This window comes from Mucor velutinosus (genome assembly GCF_035048745.1).
Source record: "Mucor velutinosus strain NIH1002 chromosome Unknown tig00001540, whole genome shotgun sequence".
Lineage (NCBI taxonomy): Eukaryota > Fungi > Mucoromycota > Mucoromycetes > Mucorales > Mucoraceae > Mucor > Mucor velutinosus.
This window is the reverse complement of record NW_027041893.1, coordinates 840,315-866,498: the sequence shown is the minus strand read 5'-3', so window position 1 is coordinate 866,498 and position 26,184 is coordinate 840,315. Positions and strand designations below refer to the sequence as shown.

Below are 26,184 nucleotides of genomic sequence, written 5' to 3'. Positions count from 1 at the left end.
AAAGATCGCATGCATATAAGTCTATATTTTTTACATTGCTAATTCATTGTAATCAATAAACAACCATAAATTTTCGCCTGAGCTAAACGAGCAGGCATCTCTTCCCGTTTTTCGACACTTTTTGCCACCCTCTTCGGAAAAAGCATCCTGAAAACCACAAAAAACGTAATATCTCATCATCCAGTACTCCAATCCGCTCGAAATTGTACCAGTATACTTGCATCCATCAACAGTTTATTGTGTTATAATTTCAGAATTGTCGTACACCTGTTTCATATTTTTTCGAATTGTTGGAATTTCAAAAAATATTCAACGCCATGGACACCAATCTACAAGCCCTGGATATGAGTCACTTTCCAGCGATACTGCAACAAATCCAGCAACAACTTACTTTGGTAACAGAGAAAGTTAACAAGCATGAGGACCTCCTTACACGTTTGGCTGCTCTGGAACAAGAAAACAAGGATCTGAAAAAAATTTTACAAGACAAGGACCTGGTTATTCAAAAATTACAACAAGGTTCAGTTACTAGTCACACCACTTCTCCTGGTTCGGGTCGACCCAAGGGGGGCGAAAGTTCCTCTATCCTAGTGTCTCCAAAGCCTCTCAAGGAAGCTCCTAATTTCGCCCAAATCGCTACTGCTGCTGCTCACAAGCCTGATCCTAAGAAAAAAGACAAAAAACGTCTTGCTGCTGGTCGTGCCTTTACCACTCCTGCTACCAAAGGTGTCCAGGGCTATCAATATGTATATATTGGTAGATCCCGAAAGATCCAACGTTCTGAAGTGCGTAAGCATCTAGCTAATGCTAGTGTTGATCTGGGTCGTGTCTTGGATATCTGCTTTCCTGCCTCCCATATTATTGGTGTTCTGTTGCACGTTCAATACGTTGAGGAATTTACTGCTTTATTGACCAAGGCTAAGGGTGAACTGTTTCCTGCTTTTGATCCATTGGACCCCAGCAATATTGCTGATCCCAAGTACGCCAGCCTCTCTGATGATGATCGTCATGCTCTGATCCACCAATTTACTGAAGCTCGCTGCCTGCAAACTTTGTCCTTCCTCCGCCCACTTAATGTTAGTGGTGTCGGTAAGTACTTTATACAGAAAGGTTGGATCTGCGATGAAAGTCTCTCTGTTGCCGTTGCTCAGGCCGTTGAACGCTTTGCTAAGAAGGAGCCCAAAAAGGCTGATTTCCTGTTCCGTCGCAAGCTGAACTCTGATTCCCAGGACAAGGCTGGATCTGATAGTGATATGTCTGATGTGGATCAATAATGAGTTCCTTCTCTGCCCCATCTATACTGCCTAATAATGTTAATGTGCCTGTCTCCCCGGTTTTCGTCTCTCTTTCACTCTGGAATGCCAATGGTCTTCGCCAATCAACAGTCCATGATGTTCTCTCTCATGTACTGGATACTCAGGTTCTGCTGGTTACTGAAACTTGGCTTACATCTGGCTCTTTTCCAACAAACTGGTCTCAATTCCATCTCTATGGTTCAAAAGTACCTGGTGCTTTCAATCGTGGTTCTGGTGGTATCACTGCCTTTGTCTCTCCTTCCTGTCCCTTCACTGTCTCCCAACTACCTTCTTATAATCCGCACACTCTGTCTCTCAAGGTTGGCACCCTAACGGTTCATTGTGTTTACTTTCCTCCACCCTTATCCTCTGATAAGGTGCTCTCGGCCCTTAGTTCACTACCTATGACTAGGGATACTATCCTCTGTGGCGATTTCAATGCTCGGTTGGGTTCTCTCACTGGTGATGCTATCTCCAATGCTCGTGGTAATGCTCTCAAACCTTGGTTTGATGAACATTGCTTGTCTGTGCTCAATGCGTCTTTGGCTTTTGGCGTTACGACGTACTCTTCTTTTCGGCAGCAGCAAGAATTGAGTAGTGTCATTGATTTGTTTTTGACAAATATTGGTGATGTTGCTTTGGTGAATCCTCAACTGGTGGTTGAGTCTGATCTGTCTCTTGGTTCTGACCACCGATTGATGTCACTTACTTTCGGGTATGTGCCACCTCTCGATGACACTGTGGCTCCTGGTGATTCTGTTCCGGCTCCTCGGCGTCAATGGAAGCTCTCGAAATTGACGAAAGAGACGCCTTTGGGCTTACTCCGTGAATCCTTTCGATCTTCTGTTGCTCCTCTGGTTGGTACTCTTTCTGGTTTGGTGTCTGCTCCTCCTGGTGTTCGTCCAGATATTGATGCACTCAACGATTCTTTGAATCAATGTTTGTATGAATCTCTGGATAGTTCTATTGGTGTAAAATCCGGTCGTCCTGGCCATTGGAAGAAGTACTGGACACAAGAAATTCAGGATGCTGCTACTGCACGCGATCGCTCATATAGTCAATGGAGGCATGCCTTTGGTATTGCCAAAATTGAAAAATGGTTCTTATACAAAGTTGCTCATCGCAAGTTTCGTTCCCTGGTACAAGCTGCAAAGCGAAGGTCCTGGCAACAATTCTGTACTGCCCTGGAGTGTGATTTCTCAAAAGCTACTGCTGCTATTAAGCGCATCAAGCGTAATAAAGAATCCTCTCCTACGTACAACCACCCTGATGGTCCTGCTGCTTCTGTCTCTGCTATGGGTTCTCATCTCGCCTCGGTGTATGATGGCTCTCTGCTTGCCACTGCTACTCGTCCTGCTGCTCCTCCCACCTTTGACTCTGTTCTGCCTTTCTGTGTGCCTGTGGACATGTCACTGTTTGATGTTGATACTTTAGTATCTCATATTCGACGGCTCCCAACACATAAAGCTCCTGGTCCAGATCATATCAAGGCTGAGATGCTCAAGTCCTTGGTCTCTGAGATTGCTCCTGTCTTGTCGTTGCTCTTCAAATTGTGCTATCAATGGTCGTATACTCCTGCTCTCTGGCGCCAAGCCCAAGTCTTTCCCATTTTCAAGAAAGGTGATGCTTCTGATCCCGCCAACTATAGGCCTATTTCTCTGACTTCTGTTGTGCGCAAACTGTTTGAGTTCTCTCTCATGCCTGAGCTGGATGCCCATTCTCCTGCCCTTGACATTGCCCAAGGTGGTTTCCGCCCTCAACGTAGTCCTCTGGATCAAGCCCTCTGCTTGCATGACTTGATGCATGATTACTTTGTTGCGCACCGTCGTCGTCCTGTTGTCGCTTTCTTGGATATCAAGTCAGCATATGACACAGTCGATCGTCGTGTTATCTGGTCTGCTTTGGCTGGTTCTAGTCTTCCTCGTGCTGTTCTGGGTCTGTTGATCAACATGTTTGATGATGTGTCTGTTTCTGTCTTGATTGCTAATCACAACTCGGTTGCTTTCTCTCCTGTTACTGGTGTTCTGCAGGGCTCAGTGCTCAGTCCCCACTTGTACTCGTTGTATATCAATTCTTTACCGAGTCTTTTGCGTTCTGGTGCTACTGGTGCTACTATGCTGCCTGTGCCTGGTACTGATGCTCCTATTGCTATCAATAGTCTCCTGTTCGCTGACGATGTGGCTGTCTTTGGTTCAAAGTCTGAGGTTCAGCGTATGTTGGATCTTGCTGCTGGTCATTCTGTCTCTCTTGGATATAGGTGGAAGCCTTCCAAATGTGCTGTGCTTGGTACTGCTGCTGCTCTTGCTGGTTCTCCTCTGGTACTTTACAATGAAGCTCTGCCTGTCGTTGACGAATTTACATACCTTGGTATGCCATTCCGATACAAAGGCCTGCATGCTCCTGGTATTCTGTCTCTGCGTTCTGCTGGTGCTGTCAAGACCATGGCTCTGTTAAACTCTGTTGGTGTCAACCGCAATGGTTTCTCTTTGCTGCTCTCCTCTCGCCTGTACAGGACATTTATTCGTCCTAAGCTTGAATATGGTCTGGCCATCTCCCATCTCTCTGCTCGTGATTTCACTGCTCTGGATACTCTGCAAAACCGACTTGTTGGCATGTTTGTGGGTAGTACTTGGGTCAATGTCGCCAAGCACATTACCTGTCTCCCCAGTATCAAACATCGCTACAATGTCCTGGCTACCCGTTTTGCTCTGCGTGCTGATACTCTGCCTGACGATTGTCTGCTGGTTCTGCTTCGTGCCCATTTGCACTATACAAGGTTGGATCGTTTTATATGTGAAAACCCTCTGTATCAGTCGCTGCCTGACCCTGTTCCTTCTTCTGCTGGCTTGCGTACTACCTTTGCTGCCTATTGGCAAGATCAGGTTAATCTCCAACTCTCTGCTGCTACTGTCACTGGTCGTCATACTTTGCTTCGTGCTTGTCGTCCTGATACCACAAGGCCTGATCCCATACTCTATCTGCCTCTTGGTCGTATTGCCCGTAGTCGTTTGGTCCGCTGGCGTCTTGGCCGCTTTACTAACATGCGTGAGGAGTGTCCCTGTATGTCACCTGCAGGTGTCTACATCTCTCGTGATCACTTTATGTACTGTCGTGCTCTTGATCCTGCCTTGATCGATGCCTTGCCGCCTGCTCCACCTGGTGTGCACCGTATTGACCATGCTCTTAATTGCTTGCCCACTAATGCCTCTGCCGGTCCTTCTGATTTCTGGCCTGCTCTACTGAACCTCCTGTATGCTATCGATTGCCTTGTGCATCCTCTGGCTGTCATTGCTCCGGATCCAGATCCAGCGTCTCTTTGGTACTCTCGTACTGGTTGATCTGACAGGGATGAACATGTTCCATTGTTGTTTTCTACGTGCGGCTCCTCGGTGGTAAGTCATTATCAAAGTTCCCATCCGTTGGTTGTCCCTCGAGATCCTCAATGTGAGCACCACTAGTCTCCATGTCCTGCACTCTTGTCACTGCATTTTTTGTCCTTTTGAAAGTGCTCTGGAGGATTTTTTTAGTTACTTGTTATATATTTGTTCTTGAAATTAGGCTATGCTCCCATCGAGTGCCCACTAAATTTCATATAAATAAAAACCAATCTTAAACTGAGCTAAACGAGCTCTGCCTGCTCTTCTTCGTTCTGCTGTCAGTCGCGGTACTATGGTATCACCACCTGGGATGCCTAGTGTTTGCGTGAATAGCCTGCTCTTTGCTGATGATGTGGCCATATTTGGCTCTCGTACTGATGTGCAAACCATGTTGGATGTCGCTTCAGATCACTCGTTCTCTCTTGGCTACAGATGGAAACCATCAAAATGCGCTGTACTTTGTGCTCCTACTGCCTCTACTCGTCATCCATTGTCTCTATACGGTGAACCTCTTCCTGTGGTAGAGGAATTCACGTATCTTGGTATGCCGTTTAGATATAAAGGTCAGTATGCCCCTGGGATTCTCAATCTGCGTGCTTCTGGTGCTATCAAGACAATGGCATTGCTGAATTCGGTTGGTGTCAATCGAAATGGTTTTTCTCTGTTGCTTTGTGCTCGTTTGTATAAAAGCTTTATTCGACCCAAGCTGGAATACGGCTTAGCTATATCGCATCTCTCTTTCCGTGACTTCAAGGCTCTTGATGCTCTGCAAAATCGATTGGTTGGTATGTTTGTTGGTAGTACATGGTACAATGTTGCCAAACATTTGACCTGTATTCCCAGCATGAAGCATCGATATAACGTTCTGACAACACGTTATGCTCTTCGTGCTGATACTCTTCCTGATGATTGCTTGTTGGTTCTGCTTCGTCGTGGCTTACTGTACACTCGTCTAGACAGATTTATTTGTCAAAACCCGTTGTATCTGACACTATCTGATCCGCCGCCATTCACCACTGCTGGTCTTACTGAAATCTTTGATTCGTATTGGCAAGATCAAGTGGATCGTCAACTTGCTACCGCTGCTGCTACTGGTGCTCAGACTCTCCTTCGTGCTTGTCGTCCGTCTGTCTCTCGTCCAGATCCCATTCTGTATCTGCCTATTGGTCGATCTGCTCGTAGTCGTCTTGTGCGGTGGCGTCTTGGACGTTTCACCAATATGCGTGAAGAATGTCCGTGCACTACCGGTGAGTTTATCTCCCGAGATCACTTTCTGACATGTCGCGCTCTGGATCGTACCTTTTTTGATGCTTTGCCACCTGCTCCACCTGGTATCCATCGCATTGATCATGCTCTGAACTGTCTTCCAGACAAAGCTTCAGCTGGTCCACCGTACTTTTGGTCTGCTTTGCTCCTTTTGTTGCATGCCATTGATTGCCTTGTGCATCCTCTGGCTGTGATCCCACCAGATCCAGATCCTGGATCGCTCTGGTTTTCTGCTCATTGATGAACGTTTGTTGTTTTTGCTTTCTCGGTGCGATGCCACGGTGGTAAGTAATTATCAAAGTTCCCATCCGTTGGTCATTCCTCCAGATCAAATCAACAATACCAGTATTCATGCCGTTCCTCTGCCACTACCACACTTTCCTTTTTCCCTTTTTCTTAGTTAGTGTCCCCTTAAGGGTTTTTTGTACCTGCTACTCTTTTGTTTCTAGAATTCTAGGCTAATGCTCCCATCGAGTTCCCATTGAATTCATGTATATAATAAAAATCAACGTTAAACTGAGCTAAACGAGCCAACTGATGATTTTGTGGTGCCTAAATTTAACTTTATGCCAGATTTGAAAAAAGCCACTAAAAGGCGCCAGCGTATACTCGAAGGTTCTGGAAACTGATAGCGGGCATTGATCTGATTATCAGTTGCTATATTAAGTACTATATCTACCCGAAAGTTCCATTGATTAAGTAATTATCGATCGTAGAAATAGTATAAATATAAGTTGTAAATGCATTCAATAAACAGCATCTTTCAACATAATCAATAAGTATTACGAGCCTTTCAGCACTTCGGGTGGTTTCCTGACCTACGCTTCGCTTCGGTGGAAACCAGCCTACGTTCAAACGGCTCGCGCTGCCGCGGGCCTTTGGCTAATATCCCAAAATTAATATAGCTAAAATGTTAGAAGAACCCTGATTGTTGATTGATATATAATCACTAATCATATGAGTAGTGTTTATGTTTCGGATGGTTCTCACCGAAGCGTAGCGAAGGTAGAGAACCAACCTGCACAGCGACAGCTCGAGCTACCGGTTACCCTTGTGTATCTTATCATAATACTACTACGTTCAAGCTGACCCTCTACTTACACATGAAAACCCTTCATATTATGTGTGGATCTGATTCTTATGTGACGCTCTACATCCATATACACGTAGCTACTTCATATACGGGCAATCAGCATACTGGTATTTCCACTTTTTAGTCCTTAGTGTGCCTAATACAGCAAAATCTGAGTGCATTTGAGCTGCGTTATCTCGCGTTCAAGGCCGTTTTAGATTGTCATAATAGAACCAAACACTTGTTCTCATCTGTTGCATACAAGCATGCATCTTAGGCTACATTCACTTTCTCCTCAAGCCACCTTTTACAGTGTAGCAGCATAGATGATGTTTATCGTATCACATCACATCTATGTTTACAAGTCCAGTCAATTGTGTGTGAACAGGTGCCTCAGGAACTACAATACATTCAATCTCCCCAATGTCAAGATATCGAGATCCACCTACACTACATGAAACATATCGACTTAGGTGACCTCTCAACAAGCTATACCAACAATCCATAAGGCCCCAGTGGCCTGCTATTTATATACCATCTCAACGTAGTAGTCATTAACCAGGGATCTACCATATTTAAGCAAGCTAGATGCCCTGTAATAAAGAAGCTCTTTGCTTTCGTTTTAGATACAGTTGACAACTGATTATTATCATCGACTTATTATTACGAATTCATCAACCAACAAGTGTTGCCTTGAAACAACATATCACGCAATCCATAGCCAAATAGCAAACAAGAAATCACTTGATCAGATACGCCATGTTCTGGGAAGAAGAGCCTTTAATCTCTGATTAACTACGATGACGCTTTTGTGTTCATATTTTCCAGTATCCGATATATGAAACCTCCGTGGTGCTATACCATACCATGGCCTAGAGCTTACCTTGATAGTAGTTGGATGCACGTTTATACAGTACAACTCCAAAAGAATTCACTCTGAATTTGCTAGTCAGCAACTAGCAATACTTATATTACCGGAATAATCTAAAGAACCTTCTGCCATTACATTTTAACTAAATTATTTTCCGTTATTGGGAATAGTCAAGTCTATCAAATCAATTTCAAACTTTTCAATTCATTACATTCTTACCCATGAAAATGTGATATATTTAAAGAAAACCACAATTTGACAATATTAAGATTTTCTCACCATATATAAGGGTTCAATGTTAGTTAAATGTCAGATGTGAGACCATCAGCGTCTTTATATAAAGAAGTGTGGCCCAGACGTGAGCTTTCGGCGTCAGTATAAAAGAAGCAAGCACCCCCCCTTTTTTTTTCATTGTCAGGTGTCAGGTACACACAGACTTTGTGTGTAACTTTTTTTAATTTAGTGTAAATATCAACTTAGTTTGCAAAACAATAAAGATCATCTTATATCTCAATTCTATTCTTTTATATACATTTATCTAAGTCTACTCTAAAACTATACCTATACACACGACACAGGTGCACACAGACTTTGTTAGTAACTTTTATAGTTGATATGAATATCAAAAATAATAAAGGTTATTTTTTTTTCTCACTTATACTGCTGAGACATATACATTTATCTAAATCTGTTACTTATACTCACAACACCATTAAATAAAAAAAACACTTTGTAACATTCTATGCGGAAACCTTTTGATAATTTTACATTTATCTGCCAGTAACTTTTAAACGAATCAGCTCTAGTACACTGTTATGTCAAAATACAATGTAAAATTGAATCTGCCAAAGAATTACACTTTTATTGAGAATGCATCCCAAGGATGCATTTATATACTTTTCATTATGCTAGGGTTTACAGCATGATGATGAACTATAATACAAATAGGTTTACTATCTACCCAACAATTGATTTGTAAATCATGATTAGCATGATTTACCCAAAGGACCTAAGAATAGCCTAAAACCTTTAGTGTGAGATCTTGCTATAACATTTGATATAACATATTAGTTTCACTCTATTTCTTTGTTAACTCTACCTATTGGATCCATTTCACAAGACGACAGATTTGTCAGGGTTAAAGAGTATTCTGACAGTGATTTAGATCTGCAGGATATCATTGACAGGCTAAACACAAACAAGAGTAAGAAGCGCAGGTTTAAACCTAAAGCGCCAGCTACCAGGAACATCAAACAGCGTTTAACCTGGATAGCACACAACATTACACAAACTATATTGGATAAAACCAACAATATCCAAATCTAATAATAGTAGTAAAGACACGTTTTTATCCATTCAACTAAAAGGCTATAATATCTTCCTGCGCACTCTTCATATCTACTTCCATATATATCTCGATCAGATTTCAGATTGCATATACTATCTCTATATATAAGCATCTGACAATTGGTAGGTGTTGTGCCAGAAGGGCTACAACTGTCTATAAAGATTAAGGTATTCTTGATGGGTAGATATGTCTGTGTTGTGCAACAACATGGACAAGCTATGATAAGTGAAGTGCATCTCAGCTATCTAAATACTGAGGTTCACCAGATGTGATAAGCGTTGTACAAGATAAATTGCTACTTTGGCATTCAGAACTTAGTATAAATAGAATAACTCTTGTCTTCATCAATAAATCTTTAGTTTTTGTGTCTGATCTTATTCAAATAAGTCTTTTCTTGTTTTTATAATATTGAACATTTTTTATAAGCTACAAATAATAATCCTTTTATTCTTTGTGCTTAACAATAGGGTATGGCCCTTTGAAAATTTATCATCCTGACTATTTTCCGTCATTACTCATTGACACCGCCCTCAATAGCCCCATAACAAATATGTCTTAGTCAAATAAATTTTCCACTACAACTTCTACTGCACATACAGCCTACGTTCGCAAAGTAATTTAAAAAGTTTTACTAGCAGCATCTATTCATAATTAACTATTTTTCTAAAATCTCCCTTTTCTCAACAACCATGCTACCTACGCAAATTTCGTTTACACCACCGTCATCTTGGCAAAAAACTGATATAAGAACATGCTACTTTCAAAGCTTTAGCATCACTTTTTCAAAAATCGATGTTCGATCGTCCAAATTTGAAAACCTCAAAATCAAAAAACATTTTGTACATCCAGGTCTTCATAGGTGATAAAATTAGAATCTCATCAAACTTAAATATGTTGTAGAGTAATAATATTGGATCAATTTCTAAGGGGAAACCTAGCATTGGAAGTGCTTACTTCTTGAGTTAATCGACATCAGATATGCTATTTCTAAGCGGGGGAATATACATACTTTAGATTGGAAGACTTACTATAATCGAACAAAGCAAGCTACAACTCTTTAATCTTAAAAGCAAGATTTTTCATCATGTCAAGTATCTATTGATAACTTAAAACCAGCAAGTTAATATGGCCCTTTTCGTACGCTCCGATTTTTAAAATGCTCGGTCAAATTCATCCTTATGTGATGTACACGTGCAAAAGGTCAACGGAGCTTCAATTTATATTGTTCTGAATGATGATCCATGGGATTCCGAAATCTATCGACTTTAAAATTACGCGTTTCTTGATAGTAACCACCCCTTCAAACTTATATAAAACTTGTAGAGAATTGCAAGGAGAATACAATGGTATTCATTTCAAGTCTCTGGTGTACATTGTTCACCTGATATTTAATGAGATACATTTTGCGACTTTTTGACTGTTTTATAAAGATTAATCAGTATCTGTTGTCAAAACATTTTGTTAAGCATTACCAAACATTGTAGACCAAAAAATTTCCTATCCAATGAGCTATTGCTTGAAGCTCTGGCATAACTCTATCATGAAATATTGACAATCTTGTCCTGACCAAAAAATCGTCACCAGATTTTTCCCTTGCCATCACAGGCAGATTTCCGTAAAAAATCCATGATTTTGCATGATACCCTTTTTTGGCCATATCTCGACAAATACTCACCGGATTTGCACAAGACAAAAACATTTCGATAGCTCTACATTATATCTATTATAATGTAAGGGTTTCAAGTACCAAATGTGCGCTCCCTTCATAAATTTGCTCAAAATCTTATATTTTATGAGCTACAAGCAGAGGATTTTTAAAAGTTCAAGAATTAATCTATAGAACCTATACCATCCTATAGAGAATTGAAAAAGAAACAGAAGTTACTAAGCTTGAACCTCTCGTTCACTTAGTAAAATCCAGCGGTATGGCCCTTTGAAAATCCATCATCTTGACTATTTTCCGTCATTAATCATTCGCATTACCTTCCATAAGCCCAAGTCAAATATCCCCTACTCAACCAAAGTACCCTCTATAACTTTTATTACACATATACCTCACCGTTATATAGTAATCTAAAAAGTTTTATTAATAGCATCTGTCCAATATTTGCAAACTTCAACAATCGCAGATATCTCAGCAGCCATGCTAGCTACACAGATTTAAATTGTACCATCGTCATCCTAACAGAAGCGGGGTGCCAAATAGGAACACGAAATGGAAATCGGAATTCAAAAATTTTAAAGTTGTCTTTTTTGGATTTAGCTGAGGCCAGATATGGTATCCTTTTGAAGACGTCTATGATAATTAATGATTCGTACTAAATTATACAGAAAAAGCGTCTAAGTCATGTTGAAAATACTGTTTATTATATTGGAAATAAGAAAGTTTATATACTACTCAAGTTAACGAATTTGATATGAGGGTAAACTGTTAGAGGGTTTGATAGGATACTAGATGCAATGTATTATCTTGAACATGTCATAACTGGGATCGTAATTAAATCCAGCAGCTTTGTGTTAACGTTTATGATCTGATGTGATCTGCGCTTGTAGTTGGTGTTTCTTCGCATCTAGAGATTCGGTTTAGAAATGATACATGGGTAAAAAAGTGTTTTGTATTTATTTCACCACTCAATACTATATAGATGATGGTACATCTTAACTAAGTAATGTTGTCTTTCAAGGTACCATTTTTTGGAAGGAATATCAGCTAATATGTATGAGCAAGATGCAATCTCGACGTAGATTAGTGAGCATTTGAAGAAACCGTAACATGAGCATACGAACAAAATGAGGAAAGGGGAAATGATAAGAAATTCAATAAATGAGGCACGTTTTCCTGTTAAAGAAAAGAACTAGATATACTCAACTCGGTTTTCCTCATCATTGCTTTATTTAATAAGCTCTAAATTTACAAGCAAAAAAAAAAAAAAAAAAAAAAAAAAAAAAATTCTGATTTTTCGGGAAGGGTGGGTTTAGGTACGCATAACAAATAAATGTATGTTCTCACTTTACACAATCATGTAAGAGAAAATCGCTTCACTATATACTTTTTTTGTAGTTAGATTATGTGGCTTCCGAGTTAGCCTCGAGCGACAGATCTTCATTGCTAATCTCATACTCCAAGCATGTGAAGGAGTTAGATCATAGTAACTTTATCAGAGATGCAGCAGCAAAGCTATACCCGCTTTAAAGCCTACGGCAGTGAACAATAATCTGGAAAGTATTGATACTATTAATATCTTTATCTATGAGATCATTGTGATCAAACAATAAGTACAGTCAAAATGCTGTATGCCTTCAAATAACTATGATGTTGATATACAAAGAGACACTTAAATCAAGTAAATCTGTTATGTGGCAATGAACAAAATGACGAACATTACTGATTCACTTGCTAATGCCTAAGCTTCATATACGTGGCGGGTATGGTGAAGCCGTAGATAATAATGGTTAGCTTGCGAGGTGTTTGGATGAATAATAGTCAAGCTGCTTACTTGCCAATGTCAGCATACTCCCTGTAAACATGCGCAGAGAAATAGATTGCTTTGTATACCTTGCTTAAATAGAAATGCACAATTTAATGCATACATATGTGTAGTATATCTTTAAACCTAACAGGTATCAGGGCCTATTACGACGATAGTCTGCGTGGAAATGGTTGTATTTCGGTAAATAGCTTTGAGGCTTGATGGCACGCTTATTTAAATCTCTATTTCTGAACAAAAAAAAAAAAAAAAAAAAAAAAACCAGAATGCCATGTGGAACTATCATTTTATCTCGATCCAAAAACGGGATTCTGTACCTGAATCCTCTCTGTTTTAATTGCAATGTGATATATTGGATTGATTCAGCTCGACAGTTTCAAAGTAACATTCGTAATTCACATGGTACTGTATATTATATAATGCAATAGAAGCAAAACATTATATTAGAGATGATGAATATACGATCAATTGACTAATAACAATGAATGTTGATATTCAGTCAGTCAGCAGATGAAACCATGTAACTATTCCTAGCAAAAAAGGAGCTATTAGGTACCCGGTTTTATCAAACAAGCAATTTTAATAAGCCCTCTTTTTTATTGTTTATCACATGAAGTATTGAATTCAGTAACACATGTATCCAAATACAGAAAAGGTGTTTGATATTAAGATACAAAATACGCTTGGAATTTTCTTTTGAATAGACCTACCCCCTTTTTTTTCGCATTTTAATTTTGATCTCTTGCCATATAATATGGTGGTCTCTACACAGCAGCTCACCAAGTATTCTGCTACAATCTACAATGCATCGCCAACACTGCTACCCGAGAACATTGCTAGTTTGATTACAGCGATAGCATTAGCAGCCCGTTTATCACTTCGGTGCTCGTCACTCTTTATAGAAGCTTTACTAGAATCAGCAAAATACAGCACATCTCTCACTTTTGGCTTATCTAGACAAGCGCTGATCAACGCTCTTTCCACAGCTAAAAAGTTACACGAATTGACAGCAACGTCTACGGCAATCACTACTATCGCAAATGGAACTGATTCATCATCAACTGCCGTGACAGAAATAGACGATGAAAAGTAAGGCACACCATTTTTCCCGTGCGTATTTAACATCCACTAAATTTTGCACAGAAGTGGGTTTTTACAAGTACTGGACAAATATACCAACTTGGGCATCTATATTGTCCATCACACGTTTACATTGGCAGAGCTATTTGCATTGTCTGGATTGCAATTTACATCCAATTCTATCAAATATGGATTGATGGTGAGTCCCAGTAGCTGTTCATGGAGGTAACCGTCTATTTACAACAACCACACACGTAGGCTGCCGAAGAGTCTGTTGGCATTATCGATGGCATTTTTGGGTCCAACGAGTCATCTCGTGCAATTGCCTCGATCATCACACTTGTTCACCGTGAGCTGATGAACGATCCTGACTTTCCACTAACTAAAATCGGCAAAGTGGCTATACTATCAGGCCTCACCAAAGCAATGACTGCATTTGCTGTACTCCAGAATGTCACACACAAGCGAACAATGAAGCACATGAAGATAACAGTTTTGTGGAAGGGCCTGGTGGTGGAGGAAGAAGAGAACTCTCGAGCATTGGTTCAGTACCAGCAAAACGACAATACTCAAACACGGCCGTCATCAGCCACCACTCTAGAGCAGCAGCATACGGACGTAATTCATGAGTTGGAAGAGATACTCGTCAATACATCCACAGAGCATGGCGTGGCTGATGAGAATGATGATCAGCGTAGTATCAGTCCTAACAACAATAGCACCTCACTGATCAGTCTATCTTCCGCCACCAATTCAACTCTCAATGGCAGATCCATTGATTTAAGCTTGGATGATGACGGCAATCCTTACAACATGTACGAGATCACCACGACAACAAACCGCATCACCACTAGAACCACCAGAATTAGACCCATTGATGTTAACGGAAATAGACAAATGAACGCCAAGCAAGTTGTGGAGAGAACGAACGAAGAAGACAAAGAATCGTTTATAGCTGTCATTGATCATCAAGTAGAACATCAACCGAGGGATTGTGCTATGATTGTACCTGAGGGTACAGAAAATGCTGATTCAACACCCAAGAACTGGGATCATGCAAACAAAGGCCGTCCAGTAAACAACAAGTTTAGGATCATGCTATCATCCGTGTCAAAGAAGTTGTCTCGAAAAAAAGTCGAACGGCAAACAAAGTATGGCCTGGTGAAGAATCAGTCTCATCACGAGCAAGACATGGAAGACACCTTTGAGGGCCCAATTACCACCATGACGAGTACATCAACCACACTCCAGCAGCAGCAATCATCCACGCAATGCGTTGCGTCAACTCATCATGAGAACAGTAGCAGTATCAGCAACAGCAGCAAGCCACTTCCTCATGCACCCACTTTGATGGACCTCAGTGGTGATGATGACATTGCTCACGACCCCTCATCGTACTCTGAGCCCGAGAGCAAGCCTAAAAGGCGCATGTCCTGGAGCGGTCTCAAGATGAAGAACCTCAACAAGAAAAAGAGTGTATCTAATTTGTTCCAAAAGGGAGTCGATGCCATCAACAACAACAGTAGCAGTGCAGGAGGAACCGTTGGTAAAAAGAAGAAACCATCTAATAAGCACTCGCATGCTCCACCTGTGCCGACACTGACTACAGCGAAGCAGAATAGCAACAATATGCCCTACCTGCAAAAGTCAAACTCCATCAACAGCTTGACCTCACTATCCAGCATCGCCCGCACGCTGAAAACAACAACCTACTACACCACACCCGCTTCATCTTCTCCTCCAAACGCACCTTCTTCTGCAACACCCTCCACATCGCGTTCCTTGATACGCTCTCCCTCTATTCCAGCCAAACTACATAGCAAACCAGCCTCAATATCATCATTGGATCAGGAGCCCAACCCACAGAATTTCCCCCGGAAGCACATTATCAGCAACATTGCACACTTTATACGCTATGCAAGCGCTGCCTATGGCGAATCGTTCATGCGTATCTTGGGCATAGGCAAGATCCCAAGCGTACTTCCCAATTCCCATCACCCCAATCATCATGCATTTGCTCATCACACGGGCGTCTCCATCCAAGATATCTTACTTTCCAGCTACACCGACAACCACCTTCTCTCCTCTGTGAGTCCTTCTAAGCTACATGCACTTGTCCACTATGTCACGGTGGATCATTACGCTGAGGCGATTGTATTGACTTGCAGAGGTACCTTGGGATTAGGAGATGTGCTGACCGACTTGACATGTGATTACAGGGAGTTCACACTGCCTACAGACAGCATTGCGCATGGTGAAGAAGCGAATGGGGGGCATCAGCGAACATATGTAGCGCATGGCGGTATGCTAGAGGCAGCACAGATACTCGCTGTACAAAAGGGCAAGGTGTTTGAGGCAATCAAGAAGGGCCTGAAGAGCTATCCCCACTATGGACTCGTGCTGTGCGGCCACTCGCTTGGTGCTGGTGTCGCTTCTCTACTGAGTGTGCTTTGGAGCGAAGAGAAACTGCACTTTTTGTCAAGGCGCATGATGTCCAATCAAGACCACGACTCTAATGTTGACGGTAGTAAGCTGCCTCGCAAGTTTTTGGATTCCTTTGCTGCTGCGTCCATCAAGAAGGTATCATGTCCTTTTGTGATATCCGAGCTATCAGGGTTGCCAGCAGGCCGACCTATCCACTGCTACACGTATGGGTCTCCCTGTGTCATGTCGCTTGAACTGAGTCAATACTGCACTGGCCTGGTCACCAGCGTCGTTCATGGCAACGATATCGTCAGTGGTCTCAGTCTAGGCTTACTCAAAGATTTCAAGAACATTGCTGTCAGTTTGCATGAAGACAGCCATGTCACTGACGAGATTTTAAACCGTGTCATTGGTCGTTATCAGCAAGAAAAAGGGCCTTCTCCTTCTTCCTCTTCTGCTAACCATCAGCAGCAAAAGGACGAGCATCAACAGCACAGTGAGGAGGAGGAAGATCAATGGTTTTGGGCTCTGATCAAGACGTTCAGAGCAGATATGCTTTCGCAAAAATTGTTTCCTCCTAGTACCGTGTACCTGATTGAATCTGTGCCTCAATTGGTGCAGCACACAGAGTCTAATACGACATCGCATGTCTCAACATCTCCAAATACGAATACACGGGTAGAATCAAAGCATAAAAGGGCCCATATGGTCAAGTTTAGCAGATGTGATGATGTGCAAGCACGCTTCTCGGAGATTATGTTCTCCAGGACCATGTTTATGGATCATTCACCAAACATGTATGAAAAGGCTATCCAGCAATTAAATAAAGGTTACTTCGGGCAGTATTAGGATCAATCATTCGGATCATCATTTGAATGGCAGCTTGTTGTGCTCTTGATGAGTCATTGAGCGTCATGGGTATTTCTTTGTTATTGTAGGAAAGGTCAATGCATCTGTCAGCTAATTGCTAGTGCAAAGGCCTATGGTGTATTAATCTGGCCTGAATGTATGGATATGTGGGCATCTATACAAACACTGCGAGATCAAATAGACCGCATCTCTACTTGTTGGTCTTACAAAGTGATACCATCCAACATTGAATCACCGGCCCAAAGCCATAGTCCAAAAAAAATCTTGACAAGCCATCCTTCTTTTCTTTCATGTTGAATCAAATCTTATGATCACATTACTTCCTCCGAGATTAAGAATCATCAACTTTCCCAAGTCTCATATAGCGCAAGTAACTCATGCCATTGTCAAGATCCTCCTATTCACAGACACAAATGCGTAAGTAATTGGCCTTTTGAAATTCATCATGTGTGTTGACTCTCTGTGCTTGCAGAAACGAATACTTTTTCTCCTTCACTGAAAATGCGTATGGTATCTCAATTGTAGCTAATGAAAAGGCAGTAGAGCAAGATTTCTTACCTGCCCTGGAGGCAGCCAGTTGTCCCGTTCTCGATGTCGCGAGTGGTGTATTTCGAGTATTGCAGGTGGATGAAGAGTACGGCCAAGGTAAACTCATTGATTTACCAGTCATCACACAATGGCGCTCATACTGAAGGACAGAGCTCGGCGGTAAACGTATCAGCGAAATATCAGAGCCATTGGCAGAAGGACGATTCTCTATTTTATACATATCCACATATCAAACAGATTTTGTGCTCGTCAGTGAGCCGAAACTATATCAAGTGATGCAGGCACTAAGAGAGTATGGATGTGATGGTCTAGAGACATACGGTGAAGACGAATATTTGAATATACCCCCAACAACAACAGTAGAGGAGGAGCAGGTAGAATCAGAAGAGCTTGAATCTGCAGAATGTCTATCGCCAGTGGATCCAACGCAGTTTATGTTGGACATCAATGTGCTAGTGAATGAGTTACAGTGTGTGGGATTGAATCGACATCACAGATCAGGCTGGGTTCATACAGTACTCAAGACACTGTGTTATCCTGATCTAGTCCACAGTGGAAACGAGTAAGTGTAGGTTATATAGGAGGCGTGCGTGTACTCACACTTCATACTGTGGTAGTGCTCTTGATAAGCGCTTTTGTTCATTCGTCAACACCAACGAGGATGTGTCACTGATAGCAGATACACAGATACTGGACACATTTCCAGAGAGCGCACTGATGAGAGACCAAGATGCGGCTGGACTGCGCGTCATTCAGGTCCATTTCTCTGGATCCAACATTGAGCGATGCGGTATCGTGCGCCATGTGTCCAAGCCTTTAGCCATTGAAGCCAAAATCAACATGTTTTACTTGAGTACGTTCAAGACGGCCAACATCATTGTTTCCACCGGTGATCTGGATCGAGCTGTTGCCATTCTTGCACCATCAAAGACCATCAACTAAATAAACAAGACGTCATGAAATTTGCCCTGTTTTTCTTTGTGCTACTACACATCTACAGCTATTTTAAGGTTTTCAAAAAGGAAGAAGGAATCCCCACATTTTGTTCTTTTCTCTCCCTCTCTCTCTCTCTCTCTCTCTTCTTTTTTCTTTGTCGCTTGATAAAACACTACAGAAATGACTAGTCAAATGAACTTTGGCCCTGAATGGTATGTACTTTCAATATGCTTTTATGGTTTGCAATTGGCTCATCGTCTCTATTTACAAATAGGATGCGCGGTGGCAATCATAGCGGCAACAACAGCAATGCAAACGAACCGAAAACTAACTCTAATCAACCCTCCTACAAATACTCGAAAGAGTACATGCTCAGTTTGTACACATCTGACGCACAGCCTTCTGTCCAATTAAAGCATTCTGAATTCGCAGTTGTGGATGAGGCTCGAAGCCCTCTTTCGCCTCTAAACGAGGATATATTCAGCACTGGTATAAAAAAAGTCAATTAAGCTAATAATATTGAAATCTGGGATGTGTAACAATTACTATCAATAGATGGCCTTGGAAAGTATAGCGAAGAAGACGATGTTCCTCTTTGGAGCCAGGACGAGAAAGAGAATTTGGGCACATTTGATAGCAATGGCGTATTTCGCTTGGGTACACCATCTAATTTGCCTCTTGGAAACACTGAATTCGAGCAAAGAAATGATATCCCTTCATCCTCTTTCACAACCTTCCAAAACGGCAACGAACATCGACGTGCTGCATCTCATCCTACTACTACCAGCTTCTTTACTTCCACAGCAACATCATCATCTCCGCCTGTGCCTGTGTCCACTGCCACCAGCGACAATCACACATCGTATCAATGGATGTATAGAGACCCTTTAGGCAATGTGCAGGGCCCGTTTACGGCTTTAGAGATGCAGGAATGGTTTGAGGCCGGCTACTTTGATCATGCATTGCACGTCAAGCGAGAAGATGCGCCGTTTTTTGAGCCCCTCTCTGCTCTGATGAGAAAGGTCAATGATGCCAAAACGCCCTTTTTTACATCTTGGCCAGCGAGTCAGCAAGACAATCGCATTATCAACACACTGAGGCCTCCCATCACCTCTGGGTTTAGCCATTCGCCATTTGCCCCGTTTAGAAGCGAACGAGCAGAACCTACGCCGTTTGATCAGTTCCAAAATGTTGCACCAAGCAAACCCACCTTTGCCAGTTTTGCTATGGACAACAATACCATCGATGCATTGAGAGGCAGTGATATTACTCCCAGCAGCAACAGCAATGGGTATATGTTCAGTGCCAATACCTCATCATCTCCATTTGGCAATAACACACCTTTCGTTTCGCCCTTGACTCGTGGCAGTCATCCACTGCCTGGGAACAGCTCCATTCGCACGCCTTTATCACCTTGGGATAGACCAAGCAGTCATTCTTGGTTGGACAGTGGGAATGACATTCACTTGCACCAAAGACAATCCTCTGTGGAACCATTGAATAGCCCTGGATTTGCAATGAATGAGTTCCAACAACAACAGCAACAGCAGGCCATCAGTCAGCAAATGGAACAGCAATACCTAAACATGTTGCGTCAGAATCAACAGCAACATTTGCAGATTCAACAGAGAATCCTATTACAACAACAGCAAAAACAACAACAGCAACAGCAACAGCAAGACATGCTTATCAATCCAAGATTGGGTTTTGATCAAAACAAGAATCTCTTATTGCAACAACAACAGCAGCAGCAGCAACCAATGTCAATTAACGCATTGAATAAAGGATGGAACTCTGTGCCTGGAACACCCACTGTGGCTGATTCAGGGCACAGTGTGTGGGGATTGCCCGATCGTCCTCAACCGCAACTACCGTTGACGACTTCAGTGCTCGAGTTTTCTCCACTTTCTGTATCGCCTCTACCCCCGCAAACCAAGGAAAATATAGAAAATGCAGTAAATGATCAACTAGCAGAAGCGTTGAATCACCTGGATTTGACAGCTCCTAAATCCACGGAAAGACTGACATCCAAAGATATAGAGGACGACACAGAATGTAAGTAAAACCAAGCATTGCCAGTAATTATAATATGAATGTCTTTTGCTTACTTGCCTTTAGCAGCTTTATCCGATCCTGCTCCTACTTCGACATCAGCGTTAGCAGAGAAAAAAACATTGCATGAGGTTCGAAAGGAAGAGGAGAAACACACCAGTCCTACACCGAGATCGAATACATGGTCCTCTGTATCATCAAGAGCCTCTTTCACTATCAGCCCTTCCTTCTCCACGAACACAAGCACATCTCGCCTCCCAAATAAGCAGCAAAACAATCCTTGGGAAAAGCCAATTACTCGTAGACAAAAGCACTTGTCCATGACAGCTTCCATACCCCCTACTTCCCTCAAACGCAATAACCATCAGCAGCAGCAGCAGCAGCAGCAGCAACATCCATCTGCTCAAAGTACCACTGCATCAGGACATCCCACCATCAAAAGCGAACCTCGAGGCCCCAGCGAAGACTTTCTGAGATGGTGTAAGCTGTCATTACGAAATCTGAACGCGGGTGTCAATGGCGATGAAATATTACAAATGCTGCTGAGCTTCCCAATGGACGGTAGTTGTGCTGAAATTATACAGGACATTATTTATGCGAATTCGACTTCTATGGATGGGCGCCGATTTGCAAGCGATTTCATGACACGCAGAAAGGCAGACATGGATGGTAAAAAGCTGAATGTGATATTGCCTACATCTTCCACTGTGGCAGTTCCCGAATTCAAAGTGGTTACCAAAAAGAACAAGAAGAAGCATCAACAGCAATAAATATAAAGTGCTTTTATATGATATATACACAATGCTTATTTTATTCCCTATTTTTTTTACAAAGCATAACTTGCAGAACTAAATGCATAATCCTCATCTTCATCTCCTTCGTCAGAGGATTTGGATGGACTGAGAAGACTTGAGGCATCAGCTGTATCGCAAGGCACTAAATCCCACAACTGATTCTCATTGTCCTCGTATTTTCTCTCATAAAGTAACACGACTGTACCTGGTTTAGTCCAATTGCCCTATCGTTTTTTTCACCAATTGGTGAGTATCCTGCCAATGCGCCTAGCGATGCTCTACTTACTCTGATATCGAGGACAAGGTTTGGGTTTGTTTGTGGGTATATAACACCATCTTCGCGGTAATACCATCTCTGATTCTGTGCATCCTCAATCATCTTGCGTTTATACTGAATGATTTGTTTATCGCTTTCCAAAATACCACCTTGCACATCTAAAACTGTTTGAGATGTTTAGTACTTTTGTTGGAAATGGCTATTTCTTTCGTTCGACTTTACCCATGCCTGAATTCTTATTGATGATATAGCCGTGATCATACATCCATAATTGATTATCGATATCCTTTGTCTTTTTAGTCCACACCACGACTTTAGCCGCTGCCTTTTAAGCGAAATGTAATTTAGTCTTAAGCAAGAAGGAGCCCGTTCCTATTACTTACCTTTAATGAATCCAAGCTAACATCAAGTACCATTTTATGTGGGCATCTGGATTGAATAAAGAACCAACCTGAGGGAAAATTACTCATTTTTTAATACACAGATGAATGTATGAAAGAGGAAAAAAGGGGCATAAAAGAACACTAGATTAAAATGCTTTTTATACCCTCTTGCAACTCTGCACTGCTCCAATAAGCTTAGCCCACTTCAGTCACTGGGTTTCTTTAGCTATTACCGAATACACCAATTATGATGCAAAAAGTGCAAAATCAAGTACTAGTTGTATATTAATAACCCTCTACTAGGTCTTGGCTTGGAATTCTAAAATAGGACATCCATTCTATTGACAATAACCGGATTTCCCTCATCAGTGAAATATTGATTGTGTTTGCTGTTTGACACAACTAGCAGCTGTATATATATATATCGTTTCGATCAAAATAGGAAATTTGAACCAGTATGACACAGTGCCTTGTACACATCTACAGTATATGCCTATATCCAAATAAATGCCTGCATGACGTATAGTCAATTAATTAATTAAAAGTATAGTATCATTTTGCATTTCAGATGACAGGATTCTTTTCTTTGGCACATCACGATCAAGTTGCATTTAGTTGAACCACAATCGCATCAGCGTACAATGCAAAAGTGAACATTTATAAAAAGAACAAGGCTGAATACGGCTTCCTCTTTATTTATCTTTGAGTAGATCGAACTACGATTGACCTATATCCTTAACAACAGTTAATGCATACCTTAATTCGGTTTGATGGCCTGTAACAAACCAGAAAGGTTCTATGTCTTATAATTGACGTGATAATCTTTCATACATATTGAAGATCATAAACCTAGATGCAATAATAAACAAAGTGAAAACATTATCATTTGATCATGACACTCTTGATATGAAATAGCTGCAAGGGTACTCCATAACCAAAAACTGCATGCCGACTCAGCAAGCATCAATTTTGAATGCTTTTCGAGATAAGCGAATGTTGAAACATGACCTTCATATGAAAATCTGTTAATTACAAGTAATTACGGGCCACAGATTAATAGATCAGACGTCAGAAAATGCTGTACTGAGAGCCCCTTGGCGATATCTTGCTTTGTTGTGGTTTGGCAAAGGGCCGCAGGTGTGCAGTGCATTTTACCAAGAAGGTGGAGCAGCCTTTTCACGCCTTATGTAGATGCTAAAGAGGACCTTTTATTAGGAAGACTATATACCCATTTTGAGGGGTTGCTAAACATATAAAGTGGTTTTCAGTCGCTACATTTGTTGCCAAATAATCAAGCGAGGAAAGTGTAAAGGAACCGATATAAAGAAAACCAGTGTTTCGACACGCACTATTATATGCACAACTGCCAATTCAACCACACTTCTTCTCTTTTAGCTAAATTTTGCTCCCCTGTGTTTGCTCTGCCGGATAAGTCCTCGTCAGGGCACTTAATACTGCTATGCTTCCTTTCAAAAATTGGGGTGGTTTAGCCATTAAATTAGAATTCACAATGGCAAAACACGTTTTACTTTAATCACAACAGCACAGAAATCTCCACAAGGTGCCCAAGTCTATAAATTAAGTATAAAGCGTGGTATGACTAGTAGCAATCCACAAAAGTAATTATATATACACCGCTGTAGCAAAGTTAGCTTTGAGCGATTGAGTTTGGACAATTTGGCTGGAGCTATTCTTTTTAGCAGTGTAGATCCTCCGTGAAACCATATAAACACGATTTCACTACAATCTCTTGGTGTCGAATCTTTTATTATAAAATTTTCAGATATCCTAAATCTCTATTCGCTCGACTTTGATAAAAAGTTTTGTTTGCTTCCCCAATTGTGCTGACACTGACTGAGCCTGTTGGTTTTCGGTCATTTCTCATTAAATATGAATGTTTAACATCGTGGATATACTTTATGTCTAGTTTCACGGCTAGATATGGTATCTTTGTTGTGGACAACCACCAAACGTGTCCTGCTAAGCTGATAAGCAACTCGTTCGATCTGAGTAAGTTGTTAGATTCAAGTTTGCGTAACATCATTGACGCTCAAGTCATGAAATCATTGTAATCAGCTGCTTGTTTGTTGTTGCTGAGAAATTTCAATTACATATTTAAATGGTCGATCCAATGTGATATATTTATGATGCTAATTAAAAATCAATAGACATTTCCTGCTGTTTATAAACAAGATTCAATTCTCAGCAGTTCGTTGTTACTACTCGAATAAAATAACAGAAAGAAGAAAAAAGAGCCTCCTTTCTTTCTACTACATTACCTCTCCTCCTCATCGTGCCCAAAAATAAAGTCTGCAATACCGCCTGTAAAGGATTACTTAAATCCACCCTCTGCTATTATGATAGGCTTATATTTCATTTTATTAAACAGAGCGAACATTTTTCAAGAGAGGTACGGTTCATCAAGCATTGTCTCTGTCAAAAAGCTACATGGGAGATGAAAACACACATATAGCGAAGCCCTCAAAGAATTTGGACCATTATTGGAAAGGATTGTGTACAGAAGAAAAACGTTACGGTTGCTATTCAGGGAATATTCAATGTAATGCATGCAAAAGATTTAAACATAATAATTGACAACAATCATACATCTTTTGCCAAATATTCCTCAAATAAAACTGTTTGGTAGACGCTAGATCAAATGATTGCACCTTATCTTACTTTTATATAAACAGGGATTTACGGTATATTGTATCTATATTTGAATACACTTTTATTACAAACACAAAATTATATTAAGTGACAGATCAATAAGAAACCAACTAGTTGTAGACCTTCGTTACTTCAACCTCTTAGCCAATCAGATTGCTTGAAAACTCCGCAAACCTAAAAAAAATTTGCGAGGGTTTCCCCCTACTTTGATGTGAGGCAAAATTTTAAGCGCCGCTAGGTATATCAAATATAGCAGTGTGCGCTGTCATCAAATTTCCCTCAGGTGCTAGAGCATGCCTTACTTACACCACCTAGCTTTAGATTCAGGCGTTGAGGCTCTCAATCATCACTAAAGTAAGTAGCGATAACCAAGTGGAGGCGGCCTATCTACCTCCTAGCCTCGGATAATGTCTTGTTGAGCTTCAGGGATAGGCACATCCACACAACGTAAAAAAAGGTATGCTTCAAAGAAACATAATAATAATAAAAGAAAAGAATATAATACTATACGAGTATAGTAGTATGTAGGCAAAAAGAGACACTCACATGAAGTGAGTCAAAGAAAAGCATAACAAACGCAACATCAAAGATGTTCAAAACAGCTTGTTGTTGCAATAAAATTGCATACATGAGCAACGTGCATGGTAGTAATAATCGGATGTAAAGCAGCATGGCACAAACACGCACAACTGCAAAAGCAACAGTGGTATTATAAGTTTGCAATGCAGCATAATGACTAATGTTGTTTCATGTAAAGCTACAGAGGAAACATTACCAACAAAAGAAAAATAATAAGAAGAAAAAAGCGCAACAAGGCAAACATCATGAATGCGTTATCACGAGAAAGGAAGCAATCATATAGACGTTCAAAGAAGTTTTATATTATTGCGACCAGAAGAAAGAAAATACTTACCACTTACCACGGCTACAGAGAGACCAGAAAAGTATAGGCAATCACCAGAGACAAACCAGAGAGCAAGCATGCACCAAAGACAGTAGACCAGGAAAGACCAGATTAGCAGTAGCAGCAACACCAGCACCATAAAGAAACCAAAGAACGAACGATACCAGCAGAGACCAGACCAAGACCAAAGAAGCAACCACCAGACATGATAAACAAAAGAAGCAGGCAGCAGAGATGGCCGAGAAGTAATGGCAGCAGCGATCACTCAAACAAGCAAAAAATTATTAAAACCTAATAAACAAACTCAGTGTTAATTCTACGCCTTCCAATGCTGGTTTTCGAATGTCACCTAATATATTCCATTTCAAAGAAGCAGTATCAAGTTCTTCCAACAGTACAAGATAGAGTTATCGAAAGCTAGAGTGCTATGATCAATTAAACGGTTTCCAAAACCACCATGGTTTGATGCTAAACGCGTTTTGCAAAAAGGGAAAAAAAACGGGGATATGAAACAATGAGAGAGCACGC

General features: G+C 41.0%; 7 protein-coding genes across 7 annotated transcripts; 6 read left to right on the top strand and 1 right to left on the bottom strand.

Moving 5' to 3' along the window:
- Positions 1-317: 317 nt before the first annotated feature.
- Positions 318-1,274, top strand: ATC70_004385 (uncharacterized protein; the record flags this gene model as incomplete). The annotated part of the gene is made up of 1 exon (XM_064823689.1): positions 318-1,274. The coding sequence occupies one exon, from the start codon at positions 318-320 to the stop codon at positions 1,272-1,274; it is 957 nt and encodes a 318-aa protein (XP_064688514.1).
- A 425-nt stretch (positions 1,275-1,699) lies between these two features.
- Positions 1,700-4,633, top strand: ATC70_004384 (uncharacterized protein; the record flags this gene model as incomplete). The annotated part of the gene is made up of 1 exon (XM_064823688.1): positions 1,700-4,633. One exon carries the CDS (start codon positions 1,700-1,702, stop codon positions 4,631-4,633), a length of 2,934 nt encoding a protein of 977 aa, XP_064688513.1.
- Positions 4,634-4,964: 331 nt separating this feature from the next.
- ATC70_004383 (CULLIN_2 domain-containing protein) lies at positions 4,965-6,179 on the top strand (the record flags this gene model as incomplete). The annotated part of the gene is made up of 1 exon (XM_064823687.1): positions 4,965-6,179. The coding sequence occupies one exon, from the start codon at positions 4,965-4,967 to the stop codon at positions 6,177-6,179; it is 1,215 nt and encodes a 404-aa protein (XP_064688512.1).
- Positions 6,180-13,471: 7,292 nt separating this feature from the next.
- ADE4_1 (amidophosphoribosyltransferase) lies at positions 13,472-17,070 on the top strand (the record flags this gene model as incomplete). Its single annotated transcript, XM_064823686.1, has 3 exons — positions 13,472-13,806; positions 13,861-13,996; positions 14,056-17,070. The coding sequence occupies 3 exons, from the start codon at positions 13,472-13,474 to the stop codon at positions 17,068-17,070; spliced, it is 3,486 nt and encodes a 1,161-aa protein (XP_064688511.1).
- A 328-nt stretch (positions 17,071-17,398) lies between these two features.
- Positions 17,399-18,582, top strand: ATC70_004381 (uncharacterized protein; the record flags this gene model as incomplete). Its single annotated transcript, XM_064823685.1, has 4 exons — positions 17,399-17,508; positions 17,564-17,736; positions 17,791-18,202; positions 18,258-18,582. 4 exons carry the CDS (start codon positions 17,399-17,401, stop codon positions 18,580-18,582), a joined length of 1,020 nt encoding a protein of 339 aa, XP_064688510.1.
- A 174-nt stretch (positions 18,583-18,756) lies between these two features.
- Positions 18,757-21,398, top strand: ATC70_004380 (uncharacterized protein; the record flags this gene model as incomplete). Its single annotated transcript, XM_064823684.1, has 4 exons — positions 18,757-18,788; positions 18,851-19,065; positions 19,132-20,631; positions 20,695-21,398. The coding sequence occupies 4 exons, from the start codon at positions 18,757-18,759 to the stop codon at positions 21,396-21,398; spliced, it is 2,451 nt and encodes an 816-aa protein (XP_064688509.1).
- Positions 21,399-21,454: 56 nt separating this feature from the next.
- On the bottom strand, positions 21,455-22,115 carry SDS23_1 (cell separation during budding; the record flags this gene model as incomplete). Its single annotated transcript, XM_064823683.1, has 4 exons — positions 21,455-21,646; positions 21,709-21,863; positions 21,922-22,024; positions 22,083-22,115. The coding sequence occupies 4 exons, from the start codon at positions 22,113-22,115 to the stop codon at positions 21,455-21,457; spliced, it is 483 nt and encodes a 160-aa protein (XP_064688508.1).
- Positions 22,116-26,184: the final 4,069 nt, after the last annotated feature.